Raw genomic sequence first — 20,704 nt, 5'->3', positions numbered from 1 at the left:
GTTGGGAGAATTTCAAAGCTAGGGTAGCATATGAAATGCTTGGACATGATCCTCAAACCATTCCTTCATAATGGGGGCTTAATGACACAGGGCAATATCTTGTTGAAAGAGTCCAATGCTATCTGGATACACAGTTACAGTGTAGGGCAAAACTTTGTCCAAAACAATGCTGAGGTAAGATCTGGCAGTGAGGGTGTGTTCAATAGGGTTTGAGGGGAACCAATGATATCCACAAAAACATACCCCAAAACATGATACCACCACTGCCACTCTTGTTTTCTTGTTCACCTGCTCACTGTCAAATATACACCCATCCATCAGCATGATGAAGCTGGAACCTTGATTCATCAGACAGGTGTCACTTTTTGATGTGAAACATCCTTGGGGGCACCTACAACCGAGTAAATCTGATTGGTCACGAAAAAATGCATCACAGAAGTGACATCATTCGCGGCTTCCTCCAGAGGTGCAGATTTGTTGCATAATGATTCTTTATTATTAACTGCTCCTGAGTGTTTGAAGTTTAAGAAAAGAAAAGAAACCTAACCAAATTTAAAACTTGATTGTTGCCATTAGTAAATTATCGTGCTATGCAATTTTTAAAAATAAGTTTTAATATGAGACAACAATGAAATGGAACACTGACATTTGATTACAGGTTGTTTCATATCTTATTTCACACTTCTCGTACATATCACCAAACTTATCACTAAAGGTTCTGTGAAACCACTAGAAATCAGATTATTCTGAAATTTAAATACTTCTCTGTGGCCGAGGGCTGCATTGAAGTGGTCCAGGGGCCGCTGATTTCCTGCTCAACAGTGTCGAGATCACAAGTCAAGAAGCTGACTGGTACTTGCTATGTCAGCCCATGTCTGAGTGCTCCTCAGTGGTAATTTACATTCCCACTGTTTGGCAGATCAAGCAACAGAGAGTAAGTCCAGCGAAGAGATGAATGAGGAGAACCTTGCAGAGGATTTGTGTGACATATGGAAAGAGAATTGGTTTGACAAATATGAGAAGAGACCACACCACTTGGATCATGTTACTCTGTCATGCTTTGTCGCAAATTAAGCATGCAGAGCTAACAGGATCTGCAAGAAACTAGAGTATCCACACATAATATACTATCAAAACTATGACATGGCTCATGATCTCAACAAGTACAAGTGAAAAATGGCAATGTTGCACATTCCATTTCACAATGAGGAAACAGAGATATTGTCAGAGATGGCATATCAAGATCTATGACAACAATGAAGAGCTCATACTAGAACAGTGTAAATTGTATGAATTGGACATTGACATTCGCAAAACAATGGAAATTTGTACTGCTATGTGTCAAGACAATGATGACCCTAATGAAGCAAGAAGCAATCACCTGCCTAGCCTTGGTACGCGATGGCAAGAAGCCCCCTTTCAAGACTTTACAATCATCCAGACAGCGAGATGAATGAGGATCTAAAGCTCACTATGATCAACTGATTCAGTGCAATTACAAAGAAATGCAAAAACGTAATGACCAACAAGGACTTTTGTAACTTAATGAGAATGGCCAAGCAAAAGATTTTACTCATGCATGTCATTTGGAGTCTGTTATCTCCCAATCGTAAACCAATTCAGATATTCTTAACTGGCCCAGCTGGCTGCAGCAAAACATTTGCGATTCGCCTCTTGATGGAAATATACAACCGTTCAGCAATACAGATGGGTATTGTAATGCTTTACACATTGCCTTATCAGTTGAAGCATTACACATGCTTCAACTGATAAGGTAATGAGAAGTCTGCCTCCGCCAGTGAAAGTTGCACAACAATGCAGATAGCTGTTTAAGTACATCAGAGTGCTAATAATCAACAAAGTCAGTATGACTGATGCCGAGCTGTTATCGCAAATGGATGTGAGGCTAAAACAGATAGCTAGAAATATCAAAAAGAGCTTCAGTGGATTAGAACATGTTCCTAGTCGGAGGCTTATGCCAGCTGCCTCCGGTTCTTGTGACCCTGTTTCATAAACAGATAAAGCAGAGTATTGCCGGCCCCACTCTCTGGCACAGCCTCAAATACTACGAGCTCAATCGAGTTATGTGCCAGCCGAATGTCGCGTTCTCGTCTGTACACGATTCCATCCCTTTGCAGATTTCAGAAGATGTATTTTGGAGGAACTAATAGCTTCATGTACCTTGGAAATTATGAACCTACCCGATTAACCTTTTACTTATTGTTCTACCACTGGTGAGAAGAACATTGATGTTACCCTCGTCACACCTTCCCTCAGTAATGTCATTTCGAACTGGCACATTCATGAATATGCTAATGCTAATAGGAGATAAGGAGATAAGCAATCATTACCTTATCTCCTGCAAAAAAACAATTCTTATATCCAAGGAACCAACGATGACATGATCAGATATGCAATAAAGCATGCCAAGGTATTAGGTATTAGGTATTAGGTATGTTCGGGGTCTGACGGCACCTGGGATTTCTCCCATCTCCGCGTATGTTCTCTGTATCGGACAAGCCAGAGATTTAAAAGTGTGTGGGATATGTACTGTGTAATTTGTTGTGCCCATTGTTCGTCCGGCCTGTTAGCCGCCGGTCCCCTAGCGAGACCCGACGTTACCAATACCCGCCACGGGGAGGCCGGCCGGGTGTTACCAATATTTGTACTCTGGCTCTTGCCACTTACTTTCCTGGGATTTCAGTGGCTAGGACCAAAAAAAAAAAAAAAATAATAATAATAATAAATAAATCGAGGTTGATATTAGTGATACTTTACAAGTTAGTATTAATAGTATGCGACGTGGGGCTGTGCGGTCAAAGTGAGTTTTAAAAACGAAATAGGTTCGGGCAAGAATTTTGATGTTCTCTTTTGATTTTGACATGTAGGGCTAAATGCTGTGCAAGACAAAAGTTTGGGGGAGGATGAAGACTGGGGGGAAGAAATTGGAAATAAGGGGCCGACAGAGTAGATGGCCCCTGTAGGTGGTGAGGCATGCCCGTGCCCCACCAGAGTGAGAAAATTGGGGAGGCAAGCCTCTCCTCCCCAGGAGTTTGAAAAAAAAAAAAAAAAAAAAAAAAAAAAGATCTGCTCAAGAGAGTGCGGATTTGGGTCGCCAATAGGCTGTTCCGGCGGGAGAGTGCCACTGGATGTCGTCTCCATCAGTTTGCAGGCCCTAAAAAGCTGGCCGTTGAGTCTCATCTAGGTGGGACACTAATAGGGGGTTAAATCTGAGATGTCATCCTTCCAGACTGCATGTGGTTTGGGGCCTATTTTCTGGTCATTATCTTGGGGTCATAATCAAGTCTACTGGCTGTCATTATGGGGTTTTATCCCTTCCATGATGTTTGCTAGTCCTTACACTACCTTTTGTCATTTTGTAGTGGGTCTAAGCTGCAAGGTCTTGGGGCACTTTGTTCTGATGTCACGACTATTTAAAGGTTTTTTCGCTTCCATTGGCGGTAATCATGACTCTTGTAGTTAGACAATCTATTGTCACTTGTCTTTCCCAGTGCATTTTGTAGTCAGTCCAAGGTCTTTATAGTCGGCTCCTCTATGTCGTCTCGCTGCTATTTGCAGGTTTGCCGTTAAGGTCTTCTGTATATGGCGGTTAGTGTTTGGCGCCTGGTAAATAATCCCTGGGCAAAATCAGTTAAGGCTAAATATTCTTCTTGCGTATCTAGTAGATGTGACTCGAGATCCCTCGGTAGATAGTGAACTCTAGTTATTAGTCTGCATCTAAGGTCTTCATATTGGACACACTCAAACATAATGTGCACCCAGCTTTCTTGTTCCCCGCAAGTACAACGTGGATCCTCCACTATTCCCAATGCTGTAAGCTTTGCATTGAAAGCCCCATGACCCGTAAGGAGATAGGTCGTGTAAAGTCCGGGTTGCAGCCAGGTTGGAAGAATGGGGTATACTCTGTCTACGTCCGGGATGAACTTTTTGGTGATATTCCCTTTTGTTGTGTTTGTCCAGCGGTCTTGCCAGGTTTCTTTTAGGTATTTCTGCAGCCTGTTCTTTTCAGCCTTGTGGGTTGCATTGTTATCCACTGTGTAGTCTTGGTGGGTGCAAGGCATTCCTTTGGTTATATAATAGGCTATTCCAGTACGTATGATGTCCAGATCAAGGGGAAGGGCTCCGGCCAAGACCTGTAGGGCAACAGTGCTAGTGGTGCTACAGGCTCTGGTAATGGTTAACAGGATAGTTCTATGGATTGAGTCGATTATGCGTCTATTTACGGCGGTTGATGCCTTGTGATACCAAACCGCAGAGGCGTATGTTATAGCTGGTAGGAATGTCGTTTTATAATATAAGGAGAGCACGCAACGTTTAAGTCCCCAGTCACGACGGACCACACGTGCTAACAGTGCAGAGTACTTCCTTATCTTTGTTCTTAAATGTATGAGATGCTGCTTGAAGGAAAGATTACAATCTAATATCACCCCCAGGTACTTAAGCTGGCTTTGGAGTTTCACTGTGGTGTTGTTCACCTTTATTTGAGGCGGCCTGTGCAGGTCAAGGGAGCCTTTCAGTAAGATTGAGGATGTCTTAGTTGGTGAGATTTTTAGGCAGTGTAAGATGGTCCAGTCCTGTAGTATCCTGATGGCATGGTTTGCTTTTACCTCCAACTGGGTTCTACTGTCAGCAGCAATTTTCAAGATTAAGTCATCGGCAAAAGCTTGGGTTTGGACATCACCAAGGTCCATGGCCAGGAACTCATCCAAGACAATGTTCCACAACAGCGGCCCCAGGACAGAACCCTGGGGGCAACCCCTGCAGACACGGCGGTTTACCCTACCATAGGGTGCCACGACACTGATACTCCTATCGGTAAGGTAAGACTTGATAGTGAGATACAGATTGCAGGGAATGTTCGCCCGCCTTAGCCTTGCCAGGACACTTGGCCACCAAATGGTGTCGAAAGCCCCGGCAAAATCTATGGAGATGATTAGGTAGTATTTACTGTTGCAACTGGCCACACCGTGCAGCAGATGTCTAAGTGCCTCTACTGTCGAAGACTCAGGCTTAAAGCCGAATTGGGTAGACATGTGCAGTTCAGCACTCTTGTAATGTGTGTCAATTCGGGTATATAGCATTCTCTCAAATAGTTTGCTGATCACTGGTAGCAAAGCTATCGGTCTGTAAGTGGTTGGCTGTTGTGGAGGCTTCGTGGGTGTTTTTGGGATCAGCTTCAGTCCTGCAGTCTTCCAGTTTCTTGGGAAGATGCCTTGATGCAAACAGTTGTTAAACAGATTTAGGAGGAGTTCGGGGGTCAGATCCGTTACTTTTTTGACAATTTCCGGTTCGAGATAGTCGAGGCCAGGGCACTTATTATTTCTTAAGTGATTTGCTGCGGATTTGATGTCATCTAACGTGAACGGTGGTTCACGGGAGTCAGTGCTGTATATGTCATTTTCTTGGCATATTCTATGCTGTTCAGGTGAAGTAGGCATGGCAGTCTCTGGGAAAATAGTGCCCAGAATATTTGTGATTGACTGTTGCCATGTGGTGGTTTGGCTCCCCTGTGGTGTCAATGTGGTAGAAATAACTTCCCCCCTGGGGAGTTTGTTTGTGATTATCCTATAGACTACTCCCCATGGCTCATTATTTCCTGTTATGCCTGCCAAGTTTTCCCAGGCTCTTTGTTTGCTCTTGTTTATCGCATCCGTATATCTGTTTCTTGCTTCTCTATAGCGCTCCTTTAGTATCTGGACCTCCGCAGCAGGCTATGTGCGTCTTGCCCGTTGGAAGAGTTTTCTTCTTCTCATGGTCTCCCTTCTGAGTTGCTGGATCTCGTGAGTCCACCACGGGACTGCTCCAGGTTTGGGATTTCTCCTCTTCATTGATGCTTCACTCGCCGCAAATATTATTTCCGTTACCCTCTTTTGATTCTCGTCTGGATCCCCATTCTGGTTTGTTGTTTCCAGGTGTTGGGCTGCAGCGGGCATTAAAACCTCTCTGAACCTTTCCCAGTTCGTCCAGCGGATGGCGAAGCGATTTAGTGTTTGTTTAGGTATCAGCAGCCTGTTTAATAATCTTCTGATTTGGCAGGTAATCACCCTGTGGTCGGAAGTCGTCCACGAGTCTCTGACGATCCAATCATCAACGTAACCTGCAAGGTTTCCCGTGGACAACGTGACATCAATAGTCGCCTCCCACAGGGTATTACAAAATGTAGGCATCTGGTGTGGTCTGTTCAGGATAGTGAACCGGGAGTTGGAGAGAAAGTCCTCTAAAATCTGTCCATTTCTGGTACCTCTCCTGTCAGGGGTCAGACTATGCCAGGCTGGTGAGCGGCAGTTTACATCTGCCCCAATTATGATCCTTTGATCAGGGAGCATGTCGGTCAAGGCCTGCAAGTACCTGGTGATGGGTGCGATGTCCTCGCCCGGCCTGCTGTAAAGGGCCACAGCATAGATTTGGCCCAATGGCGTTAAGATGTGGGCACACGCCGCCCAGGGTGCACAAAGCTGTGTCACTTTAGTCACAGTATAATTGGGATTGCGCACCACAACCGTAGCCCAAGGGGTGTCACTCTCATCATGGACTATTTTGTATGCAGCCGGATATCCGCACACTCGTTTTGAGTGGGTATATGGTTCCTGTAGTAGTAAGACGTCAGCTGCTTCTTCGTCTGCTATGACCCTAAGTTGCTGGGCCACTGCTCTAGCTCTCTGCGCGTTATGCTGTATTATTGAAATTTTGGATCTGTTGTACTCTTTAGGGCGTCTCTCCATAGTCAGTTCGTGACTGGTATAACCCTTTTACTTTAAGATAAACTGGACAGTTCGGGTCTCTAATAGAATGCGAATGGTCCATTTTCCCTGCCTTGCAGTTTGTACAGATTGGATCTTGCTCCTTGTTTGGACACGTTTTATATTCATGTCCCCTGCCAGAGCAGTGACCGCAGGTTGATTCTGTTTGTGTACAGGTATGGGTTGTGTGGCCGTATTTACAACACCGGAAGCATTTCGGGACTGCCACATGCTCCCGGAATCGGTGGAATCCCCATTCAATGTAGATTCTCTCTTGTTTCTTTAATTGCTGCCAGACAGTCGGGGCCAGCTCTAGAACCCAGTTTCTGTTTGGTCCTGCCCTAGATCTGGTGGAGTACCTAGGCTGCACCAGGGTTCGCTGTTCCTGTAGTTGCTGGGGGGTCGGTCTCAGATTTCTGCTTATTATCTCTGTGGCTAACTGTTCTGGGGTTAGGTCTTTGTCAATGTCAAAGACAATGATAGCAGGTCCTCTCTTTTTTGGCAATTCTGCAGTCAAACCCAGGGTGGCAATTTTTGGGTTTTTCATTATCGTCTGTATGTCTTCATTTCCCTCCGTTTCAATAACGAGTCCTACATTCCTCGTTTTCCGGATGGACTTTATCTTAGTAGCTTTGAGGTCATCCCTTAGTTCCTTCATCACAGTTGTCTTTATTTCTTCACTAGTTCTCTTTTCCTGGGGGCCATCTGTGGCCACAGGTCTAAGCACAACCAAATTGGGTGTCATCAAGAGAGGTTGCTTCCTTTTTGGGGGCCCGCACTGAGTTTGTTTTCCCTGATTTTGGTTACTCCTCAGCGTTTCAGCATATGTGGGCGTACGCTGTTGCATTTTATTTGTCCCACATTCTTTATAGGCCTGCAGCCTCGTGGTGACCTTTTCATTTTCAACATATGTCTTGAAAAGGATAGTCTCCATCTTGTTAAAGATTGTGACGATTTGTGACCTCACAAGGGTGGTTATTCTGTTATTCGGTTCTTTAAATATTGACTCCAGTGCTGTTTTGAGTGCCAGTGACTTTTCATAGACAGTGCCCACCGGTAGGGAGGGATCTATGGGGGGAGTTTCCTGCTGCTCTTCGTTGTTTGTTTCTTCGTTTGCATTGACATTTTCCTGAGTGTCCTTATTCTCAGTTTGGGAGCGTGTTCCCCGCTCTATTTTCGCTGTTAACAGCTTTTTGTTTTTACGCTTGCTTTTTGTTTGGGGGGGTCCCTGGACAGGCGTCTTCTGTGTCCTGCTGTTGTTCTGGGGGGGTTATCTCGTCGTCCTGCCCTTTTGGCTCAGTTTCTTTCAGTTTGTGATTTTTTCTATCCATATCAGCAAAGGTTCCGGATAATCGGACGTGCGGATTATCGGGGTTGTCAATCTTTATATCAGTTTGTGGCTGTAATATGCTGGTGAACAATACCCGCTACACGCATATAGGGCCAAGTGGGATGCCTTTGACCACACTCTTCTTGATATGATTAACGCAACTCCACCCGAGCACTATCAACTTATGAGTGGAAAACAAAACGCAGGTTACATTCAAACACTCCTCCAGTGTCTTCCAATGCTTCTATGAGGAAGTGCTCACATCTCCCAAACAGTGTTCTACAGTGTTCCTTGGTAGAGGCAGGAAATTGCCACCCTCAGGTCAGTCCTTATAAAGACACGGAAGGATCTTCAGAAAAGGACAGGCCCACAGCATCTGATGGACAGCCTTTTTGATTGCTTCAAGGAATTGCATAGACAATATACAAATCTGATCTACCGTGAAAAGCAAAATTCTTGGAAGAATCTGGTCTAAAATGATGGAAATACCAATCTTTGGGGCATTATTCGTAGGATCATCCGTAACAATATTTCCATTGGATATTATTGATTCTATAACAATTCAAGGGTCTGTTGAAACCACTACCTGGGTTACTACTATGGATAAGATCCTTGATGCTCTAGTGATTCAAGATCATCCAGACCGTAATACTGAAGACCAAAGGAATATCATCACAATCTGAATAACAGTTACTTTTCCTCACTTATGGATGAAGACTTCTCACATGATGAAATTGATAATGCCATCTCCAAAATCAAACCTGATAAAGCTGCAGGCCTAGATATCATTGAGGGTGAAGCTGTTCAACGTCTGTGGGTTATTCACCCTAATTTGCTAATCCAACTATATAATTCCTGTCTTCGGGATGGTATCTTCCCCACCAGATAGAAACATTTCAACATTTGCTTGATCCCAAAGAATAGTACAAATCCTTCACAGTATTCCAAATCCTACCATCCAATTGCCCTGTTTCCCTTCTTAGGCCAAGTTTTTGAGTAGCTTCTGCTTACCAGGCTGTGATTCTTTTATGGCAGGAAATTAGCATTTGCATTAGTTAGGCATATGATGCAAGAAAGCAAACTTATACACAAAAAAAACAAACCTTCCCATTTCACCCATCCAGTCACTCCAAATGTTTGTCTAGTTCAGCTTTATATTTATTTAAGCTATCAACTTCAACAACAACAGATGGAAGTCTGCTCCAGCAATAAACTACCCGCTGGCTAAAGGCAAACTTCCACACATCTGTTCTACAACTGTCTTTCCTCAATTTGAATCTATGCCCCCCCCAGGTTCTTAATCTGAGCAAGCAGAAGTATCCCATCAGCATTGAGCCTGCTCAAACCATTCAAGGCCTTACACACCTCAATCAGATCACCTCACAGATGCCTAGTCTCCAGATGCTGAAACTTGCAGAACTCAAGCCTCTCTTGGTAAGAGCACTCCATTGTTCCCCTCCAGTCTTGTTGCCCTTCTCTGTACTCATTCTAGCAACTCTACATCCTTCCTAAAATGAGACCTCCAGACCTGTATGCAGTAATCAAGGTGTGGCCTGACCATTGCCTTATAGAAAGGTATAAGGCAATGGTCAGGCCACACCTGACCATTGCCTTATACCTTATAGAAAGGTATAATCACCTCCTTGTCTCTGCTAGCAAAATTCCTATATATCATTGACAAAACTCCATGACCTGCTCTGGCAGCCCGTCTGCACTGGACATCTGCAAATGGATGAATGCCCCAAATTTTGTCAATTTCCATAGTGCATTTGATAGCATGTGGTGGCCTAGTGTTCTCAAGCATGCCAGGGAATCAGAATGCTTAATTGGCTTGTACACGTGTCGCACCAACTATTTTGAGCACAAAAAGATCTCTATTAAAACAAAATACCATTGTATTACTATGAAAATTACAAGGGGATGTCCTCAAGGATCCATCCTGCTGTCTGGAATATGGTTAATGATGTAGTTCCAACACACTTCTACCCTTTCCTCTGCAGATGATCTCATTCTCCTCATCGAGGCCCATCATGCTCAGCACTGGAAACGCAGGCCAACATTTTTTTCTCTGACCTAGCTGTCTGGACACCAGTTCACAAGTTTACCACCTCCATCAAAAAGTGCATCACCCTCATGCTGAAGGGCAATCATGACACCCATCATCCTCCAACTATAAGGATTAGCGAGCAGTCACTCACCAACCACCATTCTGTGAAATTTCTTGGTGTCACCCTCAGTGACCGCTGGTCCTTTATCCCTCACCTGAAGGCAATTAAAGACAAGACAAGGTAGTTTAACACCATGCTCTCACGTGTCACTAAGAGAGACTGGGAGTTGAAGGGTAGATCCCTTCAGTTCATATACCCCACCATCTTCATTCCAATTTTTTCTTTGGTGCAGAAGTATGGTACCACCAGACCAACAAACGATTCATCCAAGCCTATCTCAAACAGACAACAAAAATCATTCTACTCCTTATGACCCATGCTTACAGATCTCTGCTGTGGCTCTCCAAGTACTCACTGGTAATCTTCCCTTAGATCTTCACCATTTTTCAGGGTTAAATTTATTGTGTTTGCAAGAATCAAGTTGCCTCCTTCCTTGGTATACAAATACAGGTTGACACTGGCATCACAGCAGAAAGAAAATGCATTTGGGCTGAAGTATTCTCCATCTGGCAGACTTGTTGGTCAACTGGGGATAAGGGTCATATTACCAGGAACTTTTTTCCCTTGGTTTCTTCCATTAATAAGAAGTGCCTTCAATGGTTTACACCAAACCTAGAGACCCCATATCTCTTAACATATATATTTATATATGCACATTAATATATTTCTGCTTATTATATGCATAAATAGTTTTTTAAAAAAAATTAATATATATATATATATATATATATATTATTAGATAATATTATTTGCTTCCATTTTCAAAATTTATTTCAAATCTGGCATGCCCTAAAATGCATGAAATTTAATCATTGAGCATGGTGCTAACTCTCTATCACAGTGAATGTTGCCTTCCATGTTTTTGTATTTATTATTTAAAAATAATTACAAATCTTTTAAAAAAATTTGTGAACATTGGTATGTTGATAATTGTTTGATTGTATGGGAGAGTTTTATAAATAATGAACTAGAAAGAAACATAATTCCAAGATTTGTGACTGTGCAGTTAGGTTCTCACGCTAGCGTTATTATGAGTTTTTTGATTTTTTTTTTTTTGGTAGTTGTTGGCGCATCGGCTTCTGTGGCCATATTGCACCTCCCAAAGTTTTTGCAGTACTTTGATCCAAGCCCGAGGCGGGAATCGAACCCGCGACCTTTGGGTTGCCGGGCAGGTACTTTACCCACTCGGCTAGCCCGGTCGGCTTATTATGAGTTAAAAGCAAAACAAATATGATGGGCAGCACCTTCTGAGTACACTCACACTATAACTCTAGAAAAATGACAAAAAATTTACAAACCATACCAAGAAAGGATTTGTCTATACTTAGGAATGTATAGAAAATCAAAATATTTGACCAACAGTTAACACGGGTTCATCATTTTAGAGTTATACCTTGGAGATGCAGCACCAACACTGCAGGGTTAATGACATCAAAGTCACAAAATGTAGCCCAATACATCACAAAATATAGGCATTCAAAATTGTTGTGTTTTCTTGACCACTCTGCATATTTCACAAAAATGAGCTTACACTGTTGATGCCATGTGAGTTCCATGTGCATCCAATCAGGGAAAAACAATTATCTTCAAAGGGGCACCATCAGGACACCTACATAGAGTTCAAGGGGCCCAGGTATGAGAATTAATGTTAGGAAAAAGGGCAGTAGGAGAAGTTTTTCTTCTCTGGATTGAAAGGTCCTCGCCCTTTGTTAGAATTTAAGGCCCTTTTTAACCCGGGGTCTGGATTCATTGCACCCACTGTACATCCCAACCCCAAGGACAGTCCATAGGCACTACCATCACCAGAATATATTACTCCAACTTTTTTGCATGCAATGCAATTGTTAAGAACTACTCCATAGCAATGGATTTGAAAATTGTGTGCGAGGATAGCCAATTTCAAAGCCAAGGTTGTTTTAAAAATGTTTTGTAACCTGCCATATTCTGCTGATCTTGCTTCCTCGGAGTACTTCCTTTTTCCATCCCTGGACTCTCTTATTATTATTATTATTATTGCTAGCCATATTGTGCAAGGAAGCCTGAGGCTTATGCTGCACCGGCCAAAAAAAAAAAAAAAAAATTTCTGAGTTACCCTGAGAAAGAGAGAGAGAGAGAGAGAGAGAGAGAGAGAGAGAGAGAAGTAGAAGGTAATCACCAAGAAAGAGAGGTGTCTCCGTAGCCGGGTGGGAAGGAGCAGCAGTGCATAGCACATGCTTCTTGATTAGACCGGAGTTCGAGCCCGTCACCACCAAATACGGAGGATGCGGAAAAGTCAGGGAATGACCACCGCATATTCCCGGAGCAATATGGCCTTAGTTGCTAATGCTCCTAAAAACCAAAATAACAAATAACAACCAAGAAAGAGAAGAATGATGATATCCAGCTCAGGTCACATCTAGTGAGTATGTGCCAAGCCCATACTCACTAGATGTGAGTCCCTGGAAGCATTTTTTTTTTTTTTTTTTTTGATGGCACTAATACACTGATTTCTGAAAATGAGTCATAGTTTCAAAGGAGAAAAACCAGAGATATTCTGAAAAAATGGCATATTTGTCAGTAGTAGAAATATACCCCCCCCCCACTCCTGGCTGGTGGCTAAGCAGGAAAAAAATAAACTTCTGTTATCTGGGGTTCTAAGTGAACATGGATCTTAATCGACATATCCTGTATGTTCACTTGGTACTGTTTCCAAGTGAGCATCAACTGCACAATCAGCATTGATTATGTACACCTATTTGTTGATGACCAGCAAAGCCGTGCCGAGGGTGAGGCAAATGAGGCTCTTGCCCCAAGTGAAAAGGTGAAAGGGGCGCAAAAAGAAAGATTAAATAATTTCCAATGTTGCTATCATTGACAGCAGGGTGCAATTTTTTATTTTTGCCTCAGGTACTAAAATGGCTTGGCATGACCCTGATGACCAGTCTCAAGCCTTCTACCAGCTTTCCAGCATATTCAAACAGGTTGTTCATGTTCCTTTAGATATTCTTAACATATTGGCAACCCTGATATGACAGGTTTGTCCATAAAATGAGAAAAAGCCTGATTTCCTGCTTGTTCCCCTATAAAGTGCTGTTTCTAGATATTTCTAGAATTTTGTGACCATGGTAATCAGTATGTGAAATCAGCACTATCTTTTGAGTATATAATAATTTGTTCATTGCATGTTTATAATACATCTAGAAAGTATATTACAAAGTATTTGATTGCTTTAGTTTTGGAAATCAGTGAAGCATATTAAAACAAAAAATTTCATGCTGTGTACAGTGCTTTTTTAACCACTTTAAACAAACATAATAACTCATCATAAATGACATACTCTTTATCTTTCTGTAGACCTTGCTGATCTTGAACATCACTGTTCACCATCCCACATGGTTCATATGGTTTTCCTAAAAAGAAAGTAAGAATTTTTTTAAAATTCAAGTTACCATAAACAATATGGGTAACTTTTATGCAAAAAAAAAAAAAAAAAAAAAGCAAAAAGCAAAAAAGCATTTTTTACGCATAAACAATATGGGTGAAAACCCATATTTTTTATGAGTAAAAGAGAAAGAAAAAAAGAGATAGGAATTATAAAAAATAAATACTACCTTTTATTTAACCTTCAGTTGCCTGTGACAGATGCCATTTTTTAAAAGTTTTTCTGTTCCTTTTTTTTAAACTTGTAAATGAAATCAAATCCTCCCGTGTACCTTTGCCCACCAATATTCTCTAGCTTTCTTCTCTGTTTTCATTTCAATTCATTAATTTTTTTTAATGTCTCATATATTATGAGATATTAAAAAATTAATTATGAGAATTATGAGACAAATTTTTGCTTAGCATTTAACAGATGCAGGCAACAGGCATCTCTATTGAACAGTTCCTAATCCCACATGGCATCTGTGAAACACCAGTGACAGGTGTGTAATCTCGTTGTAGAACTTTGGTTTTGCCAGCTAAACGCAAACGGATGACAAATATAAAGATGTTCACATTGAGTCTGCCATGCTATCTATGTTTCAATCCAGGGATCAGTGACTTTGAAAATTATAAATAATACAGTAAAAACTTTCTTTATTATTATTATTGGTTTTTATCATTTATTTTCATTCAACATTTTTTAATTTAGTTTAGAAAATCAAAATTAGCATTAGCATTAACATTAGTAGAGGCATATAATGCAAGAAAGCAAGCTTGTACAGCATCAGCCAAAAAAAAAAAAAAGAAAAAAAGTACCCATCCAGCTCAGCCTTAAATTTATTTAGGCTATCAACTTCCACAACAAAAGATGGAAGTCTGTTCCACCAATCAACCACACATTGGCTAAAGGCAAACTTCCGCACATCTATCCTACATCTGTCTTTCCTCAATTTGAATTTATGCCCTCTCAAATGATTATTCTGAGCAAGAGGAAGGATTCCATAAATGGTTTTTTTTCTTTTTTTAAATCAATTTGCTGTACATACAAATTTTAGGATAATATACATATAAATGTTAGTAAAATATTTATTTACTAATATGAAATTTTTAAATATTGTAAAGTATAGTTTTTCTCTGAAAAAGTACAACTTTCCGACTCAGAATGGATTACGCCCTTGACACATTTCATATACTTGATTAATGATAATTTCAGTTGACAGTCATTTTCACAGAACCAAATACAATCATTAATAAAGAGACCAATGTATACAAATTGAGGTGAAAGAACATCCCATTTTAACTAAAGTTGAACTGAGGTGAGAACTTTTACAAATTACAAAAAGTATCCTAAAAATCCAATGACTTTTTTACTATTGACTTGTTATGGTAAAAATCTAAATTTAATCTATCATAGAAAGAAAGTGAAATTATGGAACTCAGCCAGCTCTATTTTTTAATTATTAAAAATAATAAAAAAATTAATTTAATAATAATATTATACAGTATATAACTGTGTTATGATAGTATGAACCAAAGCTATAATACTCATTACGTTCTACGATGATATCAATATTAACACAACATCATCATCATCATCAGCCATTTTTAATCCACTGCAGGATGAAGGCCTCTCCAGCAACTTTCCAGTTCCTTCTGTTTTGAGCACTGGCCATCCATTTACTACCCAAAAACTCATGAATTTCATCTATCCATCTCCGCCGTGGTCTTCCAGGTTTTCTTCTAGCTCCTCTTGGGTACCATTCTGTTATTTTCTTAGTCCATCTGTCATCATGTCTTCGAGCTATGTGTCCTGCCCAAGACCATTTTAGTTCTTTTGTTTTGATAAGAATGTCCTTTACTTGAGTTTGCTGCCTAATCCAGTTCGATGTGTTTCTCTTCTTATCTAACAGTCTGATTCCCAGTATAATTCGTTCCATTCTTCGCTGTGTAGTTCTCAGCTTCTCTTCCATTCTTTTGGTGAGTGCCCAAGTTTCACTTCCATAAATCATGGTGGGGAGTATACATTGATTCATTATTTTACGTTTCAGACAAACTGCGATATTGCTCTTCAGTATGTGACTATATTTCCTGAATGCTATCCATCCAAAATTTATTCTTCTCTTGACTTCCAGCCATTTATCATTATTACAGCTAATAACTTGTCCCAGATAAGTATATGACTTTGTCCCAGATAAGTATATGACTCCACCTTTTCAATTACTTCTCCTTCAATCATTATTTCCCTTTCCGTGGCATCTTTAGTCCAAAATCCTTACTAACTGTGCATAACTGATTAAGATTTTCCTCTAATTCTTTGGGATCGTGGCTTATGACCACAGTGTCATCTGCAAATCGTAAATGGTTTAGGTACTCTCCGTTCATATTGACTCCTTTCTGCGACCAGTCTAATCTTCTGAAAGCTTCCTCAAGGGCAGCAGTAAACAGCTTCGGAGATATTCTGTCTCCTTGTCGAACTCCTTTCTTGATTTTAAATTTCCTACTGTCTTTGTCTAGTCTAATAAAGGAGGTAGCACTCTCATATATTTTCTTCAAAATCATAATATATGGGTTATCTATGCCTTGTCTTTCCAGTGCCCGAAAGCAGTGCATTTCCTTTCCAGTGCATTTGACTCCATACAGCCTTATGCTGTATGGAGTCAAATGCCTTTTCATAATCCACAAATGCCAGGCATAATAGTGTTTTATATTCATTTGCTTTCTCCATTAGCTGTGATATTATGTGAAGGTGATCCATAGTTGAGAATCCTGTCCTAAAGCCAGCTTGCTCTTTCGGTTGATTGTCAAGTATTCTTTCTAATCAAGTATTCTTTCTAATCTGTTAGTAATGACCCTTGTGAACAACTTGTAGATGTGGGATAACAAGCTAATTGGTCTATAATTTACAATTTCTGATTTATCTCCTTTCTTATGCAGCAAAACTATGATTGCATTATTCCACTGCTTAGGTGTCACACCTCTTCTAATCCACTTTGTGAAGAGCCTTGCCAGTTTTTGTGTTATGTCTCTTCCTCCCAATTTTAACAACTCTACAGTAACTTCATCTTCCCCTGAGGCTTTCCGATTCTTCATTTTCTTCAATGCATGTTCTACCTCATCAGGAAGAATATCGGGTATGTTGTATGTGTTGCTACTTTGCAATCCATCTTCCCCACTGCTGGTATCATTCCCTCGCTCCTTGTATAACTCTTTATAGTAGTCTTCTGCTATTTGAATTATGCCTTCTCTGCTGTTTATAAGTACACCATCGCTATTCTTCAGTTTCAGTATCATTTGTCTTTCTGTATTACTGCTCATGGCTGCTGATTTAAATCCTTTGTTTTCCCTTAATGCTTGTTCTACTTTTCTTGTGTTAAATCTTCTTATGTCCTCTCTGAGTCTCTTTCTAATGGCTTTGCATAACTCAGTATACTCAATTTTCTCCCTATTATTTTTTTTCTTGCTCTTCATTTGTCGTCTTCGGTTCATCATGACAAGTGTTTCTTGACTAATTTTTTCTTCTTTGGATTTCTTTTTCCCTATAGGTTTCTTGGGCTTTATCACTTTCAGAAAGTTGTAATATTCCTCGTCGATATCTTGGTCTTGAGCAGTCAGCAGAAGCTCAAACTTGTTCTTAAGTTCCAGTACATACAGCTTTTTCTCCTCCTCTGTTATCTTAAAGACCTTTGTATTATTTACTCAAGTCAGTTTTTTCCTTTCCTTTCCTCCATCTATATCATTTTACCCATCTATATACATCTTACCATTCTGTGATCACTTCCAACATTTACCTTATTCAGGGCGGTAACATCATTCACAATATATCTTCTGTTAGTGAGGATGAAGTCGATTTCATTAGTTGTTAATCCATTTGGACTCTTCCATGTCCACTTTCTGTTCACCCTTTTCTTGAAAAAAGTGTTCATTACTGACAGTCCTTGAGATTCTGCAAATTCCACAAGTCTTTTACCTCTTTTATTTCTTTCACCAATTCCAAAATTTCCTATAGTTCCTCTTTCTGCGCTGTTTTGCCTTTTTCCAACCTTAGCATTGAAGTCCCCCATAATAATAAGTGCAGACGAGCTGCAAGAGTAGCTCATGGTGTATTGTCAATGATATATAGGAATTTTTCTAGCAGGGATAAGGAGGTGATTATTCCCTTGTATAAGGCAATGGTCAGGCCACACCTAGAGTACTGTATACAGGCCTGGAGGCCTCATTTCAGGAAGGATGTAGAGCTGCTGGAACGAGTACAGAGAAGGGCAACTAGATTGGTGAATGGGACAAAGGGGTTCTCTTACGAAGAAAGGCTTAAGTTTTGCAAATTACAGTGTCTGGAAACTAGGCACCAGCGGGGTGATCTGATAGAGGTGTACAAAGCCTTGAATGGTTTGAGCATGCTCAATGCTGATGGGATTCTTCCTCTAGCTCAGAAAAATCACCTGAGAGGGCATAAATTCAAATTGAGGAAAGACAGATGTAGGATAGATGTGCGGAAATTTGCCTTTAGCCAGCGGGTGGTTGGTGGGTGGAACAGACTTCCATCCCTTGTCGTGGAAGTTGATAGCCTAAATAAGTTTAAGGCTCAGCTGGACAGGTATTTCGAACGAACAGAGGGGTGAAGTGGAAGTGGTTATTTTTATTTATTTATGTTACTTTTTTTTTTTTTTTTTTTTTTTTTTTTTGGCTGATGCTGCATAAGCTTGCTTTCTTGCATCAAATGCCTCTACTAATGCTAATGCTAATGCTAATAATGTAGTGGGTTTTCTGCTCATCTAGAAGACTCTCAATTTCAGTGTGCATTTCTTCAACCTCTTCATCATCATGGCTCGATGTTGGTGCATAAATCATTATAATCTTTAGCTTGTACCTCTTAGAAATCTTGAGTATTAGTCTTGACACCCTAGGTGATGTACTTTTGAATTCCAAAATGTTGTTTTTAAAATCTTTATGGACCAGAAACCCAACTCCACCTTCACTCCTTTCACTGTTTCCATTGGTGTACAGCAGATTTCCACTTGATAAACTTATAAGTGATTCATTTCTTCTTCTTGTTTCAGCCAAACCGATGATATTCCAATTCACATTTTCTAATTCCTTTTCCAGCTCTAATATCCTGTCTTCACCGATGAGTGATCGTACGTTATAACAGGCCAAGTTCAGTTTCCGTGCATGGCAGCCTGGTCGTACCCAGAGATTCTTAGCACCCTCTTCTTCCACTCTGATCCTCTCGCTGCCGTAAGAGGGAGAGTGAAAGCTGCTGGGGACTGAGGGCCATTTGTATTGTTGTGCTGTCATATGCTGGAGGGTTTGGTTTTTTCCTCTTTACGCTGACCAGGCCTCTTGAAGAGAACCACTCTACACGTTCGTTGCCACCTAAGTGACGTAACAGGGCTTACCATCAAGAAGGTGTGCATGAGTGGATTTTAGGGAGGCAGGCCAACCGGACTTCTCCTAAATCTTCTGTAATAGAGAGATATTGGATCCATCAGTGTTTTAGGCTGAGTGTCTGATAACACACAGGGTACCTGTTCCCCTCTAAGCCCCCTAACACAACACCACTTTCAATTCAGTAAAAAAAGCTAATTTTTTTTATCATTAAAGCAAAAAGGGATGTCTCACAGATACCACATGAGTATCCCCGGTAAATTGAGGGTTCAAGCGATGGAAGATTAACCATCTGATTGTAAATAAATAAATAAATAAATTTTCTGTTTATACTCCGGGATGACCAAACGGTCAGAGGAGTTTACAAGATACACAGAATACAGAATACAAGAAACAGCACCGTATTCAGCAGTCACTGGCTTGAACCCCGGTCACTCAAGGCATGTGCACCTGACTACTAGGCTACGGCGGCCTAAATGAAGGCTGCCGTATATATATATATATAATTTTTTAAATCTTATCTATAACAAACCTGTTAAAAAAGATGGATAGCACAATTTGTTACAAAATGACAGTATATTCACAATTGTTTGTGACTGAACTTAGTGGAAAGAAAGAATACAGAAATCATAATTCTGAAAAAAAAAAAAAAGGTAAATACTACAGGTGATTTCTATTTGTATATAGGACACAGACAAGCAGATGGTGGCAGTAGGGGGGGGGGGGAACAGGCTGAGTGTAGCATCTGCCATAGCAAGTTATAGTTAGTGTGCAACATCCAAGAAATTCACTTTTCTTCCCAACAAATTAGTTGATAAAAAGGTGAAGAGTTGGAGCACTTCTCGTTTTTCACATACACTGAAGGCTAGCATCCGCAGTCAAACATTGTTGCATCTGAATGCAATTAAGATTTACCTCAATCGTATTAAAAGTCCATGCCAAATCTTGTGATCTTTCCTGCTGCTTGCTGATATCAAAGAAAGTCATGGAAAAAAGCTATAAAGGCAGTAATAACTAAAACTAACCTAGCCCCTTCCAGTAATAGTCAACATTAAAATATGTAGTCAGCTAAAATACTGATCAAATCTATAAAAACTGTACCTGTATTTGACTGTGACCACTGATGCTGCTGCTGCTGCTGCTGCTGCTGCTGCTGTTGACGAAGCTGCCGTTCTCTCAATGCTAACTCAATTTTATTGCGCAGGACATAGAGAAACTGTTCTGTGATATCCCTCTTGGATGTTGATAAATCATGTATAGTCAGGTCAGGAAGGATATAATCTAGCTTTATGAGAACCTTTCTGTGGAGGGGAATAGATAAAAAGTAATTTAATTTTGGTTTCTTTATAGCACTGAAAATTATTAAAACAGGATAATAACAAGAAATGCTAACTAGAATACTAACAGAGATTAATGGATATTAACAACCAATGAACGTTGCCTTAAACTTAACTACAGGGTGTTTCAAAAGTGATAGTCCTCAGCTGGATATCATCATTCTTCTCTTTCTTGGTGATTTCCTTCTACTTCTCTCTCTCTCTCTCTCTCTCTCTCTCTCTCTCTCACACACACACACACACACACACACACACACACACACACACACACACACACACACACACACACACACACACACACACACACACACACACACACAC

The 20,704-nt window shown here is 40.6% G+C and overlaps 1 protein-coding gene across 1 annotated transcript in view; it reads right to left on the bottom strand.

Moving 5' to 3' along the window:
- LOC150078251 (sperm flagella and cilia-associated protein 1-like) overlaps positions 1 to 20,704 on the bottom strand; it is a 134,682-nt gene that overhangs the window by 65,640 nt on the left and 48,338 nt on the right. Inside the window, exons 3-4 of the mRNA XM_090384513.1 lie at positions 20,148 to 20,347; positions 13,576 to 13,648 (exon numbers count right to left, since the gene is read on the bottom strand). Of these exons, the coding sequence (XP_090240639.1) occupies positions 13,576 to 13,648; positions 20,148 to 20,347 (273 nt within the window). The remainder of the gene's footprint in view (positions 1 to 13,575; positions 13,649 to 20,147; positions 20,348 to 20,704) is intronic.

This window comes from Mastigoproctus giganteus, chromosome 11, assembly GCF_048544385.1.
Source record: "Mastigoproctus giganteus isolate SK-2022 chromosome 11, ASM4854438v1, whole genome shotgun sequence".
NCBI classification, from domain to species: Eukaryota; Metazoa; Arthropoda; class Arachnida; order Uropygi; family Thelyphonidae; genus Mastigoproctus; species Mastigoproctus giganteus.
The sequence above is the reverse complement of the archived record's forward strand: the minus strand, read 5'-3'. Positions and strand labels throughout refer to the sequence as shown.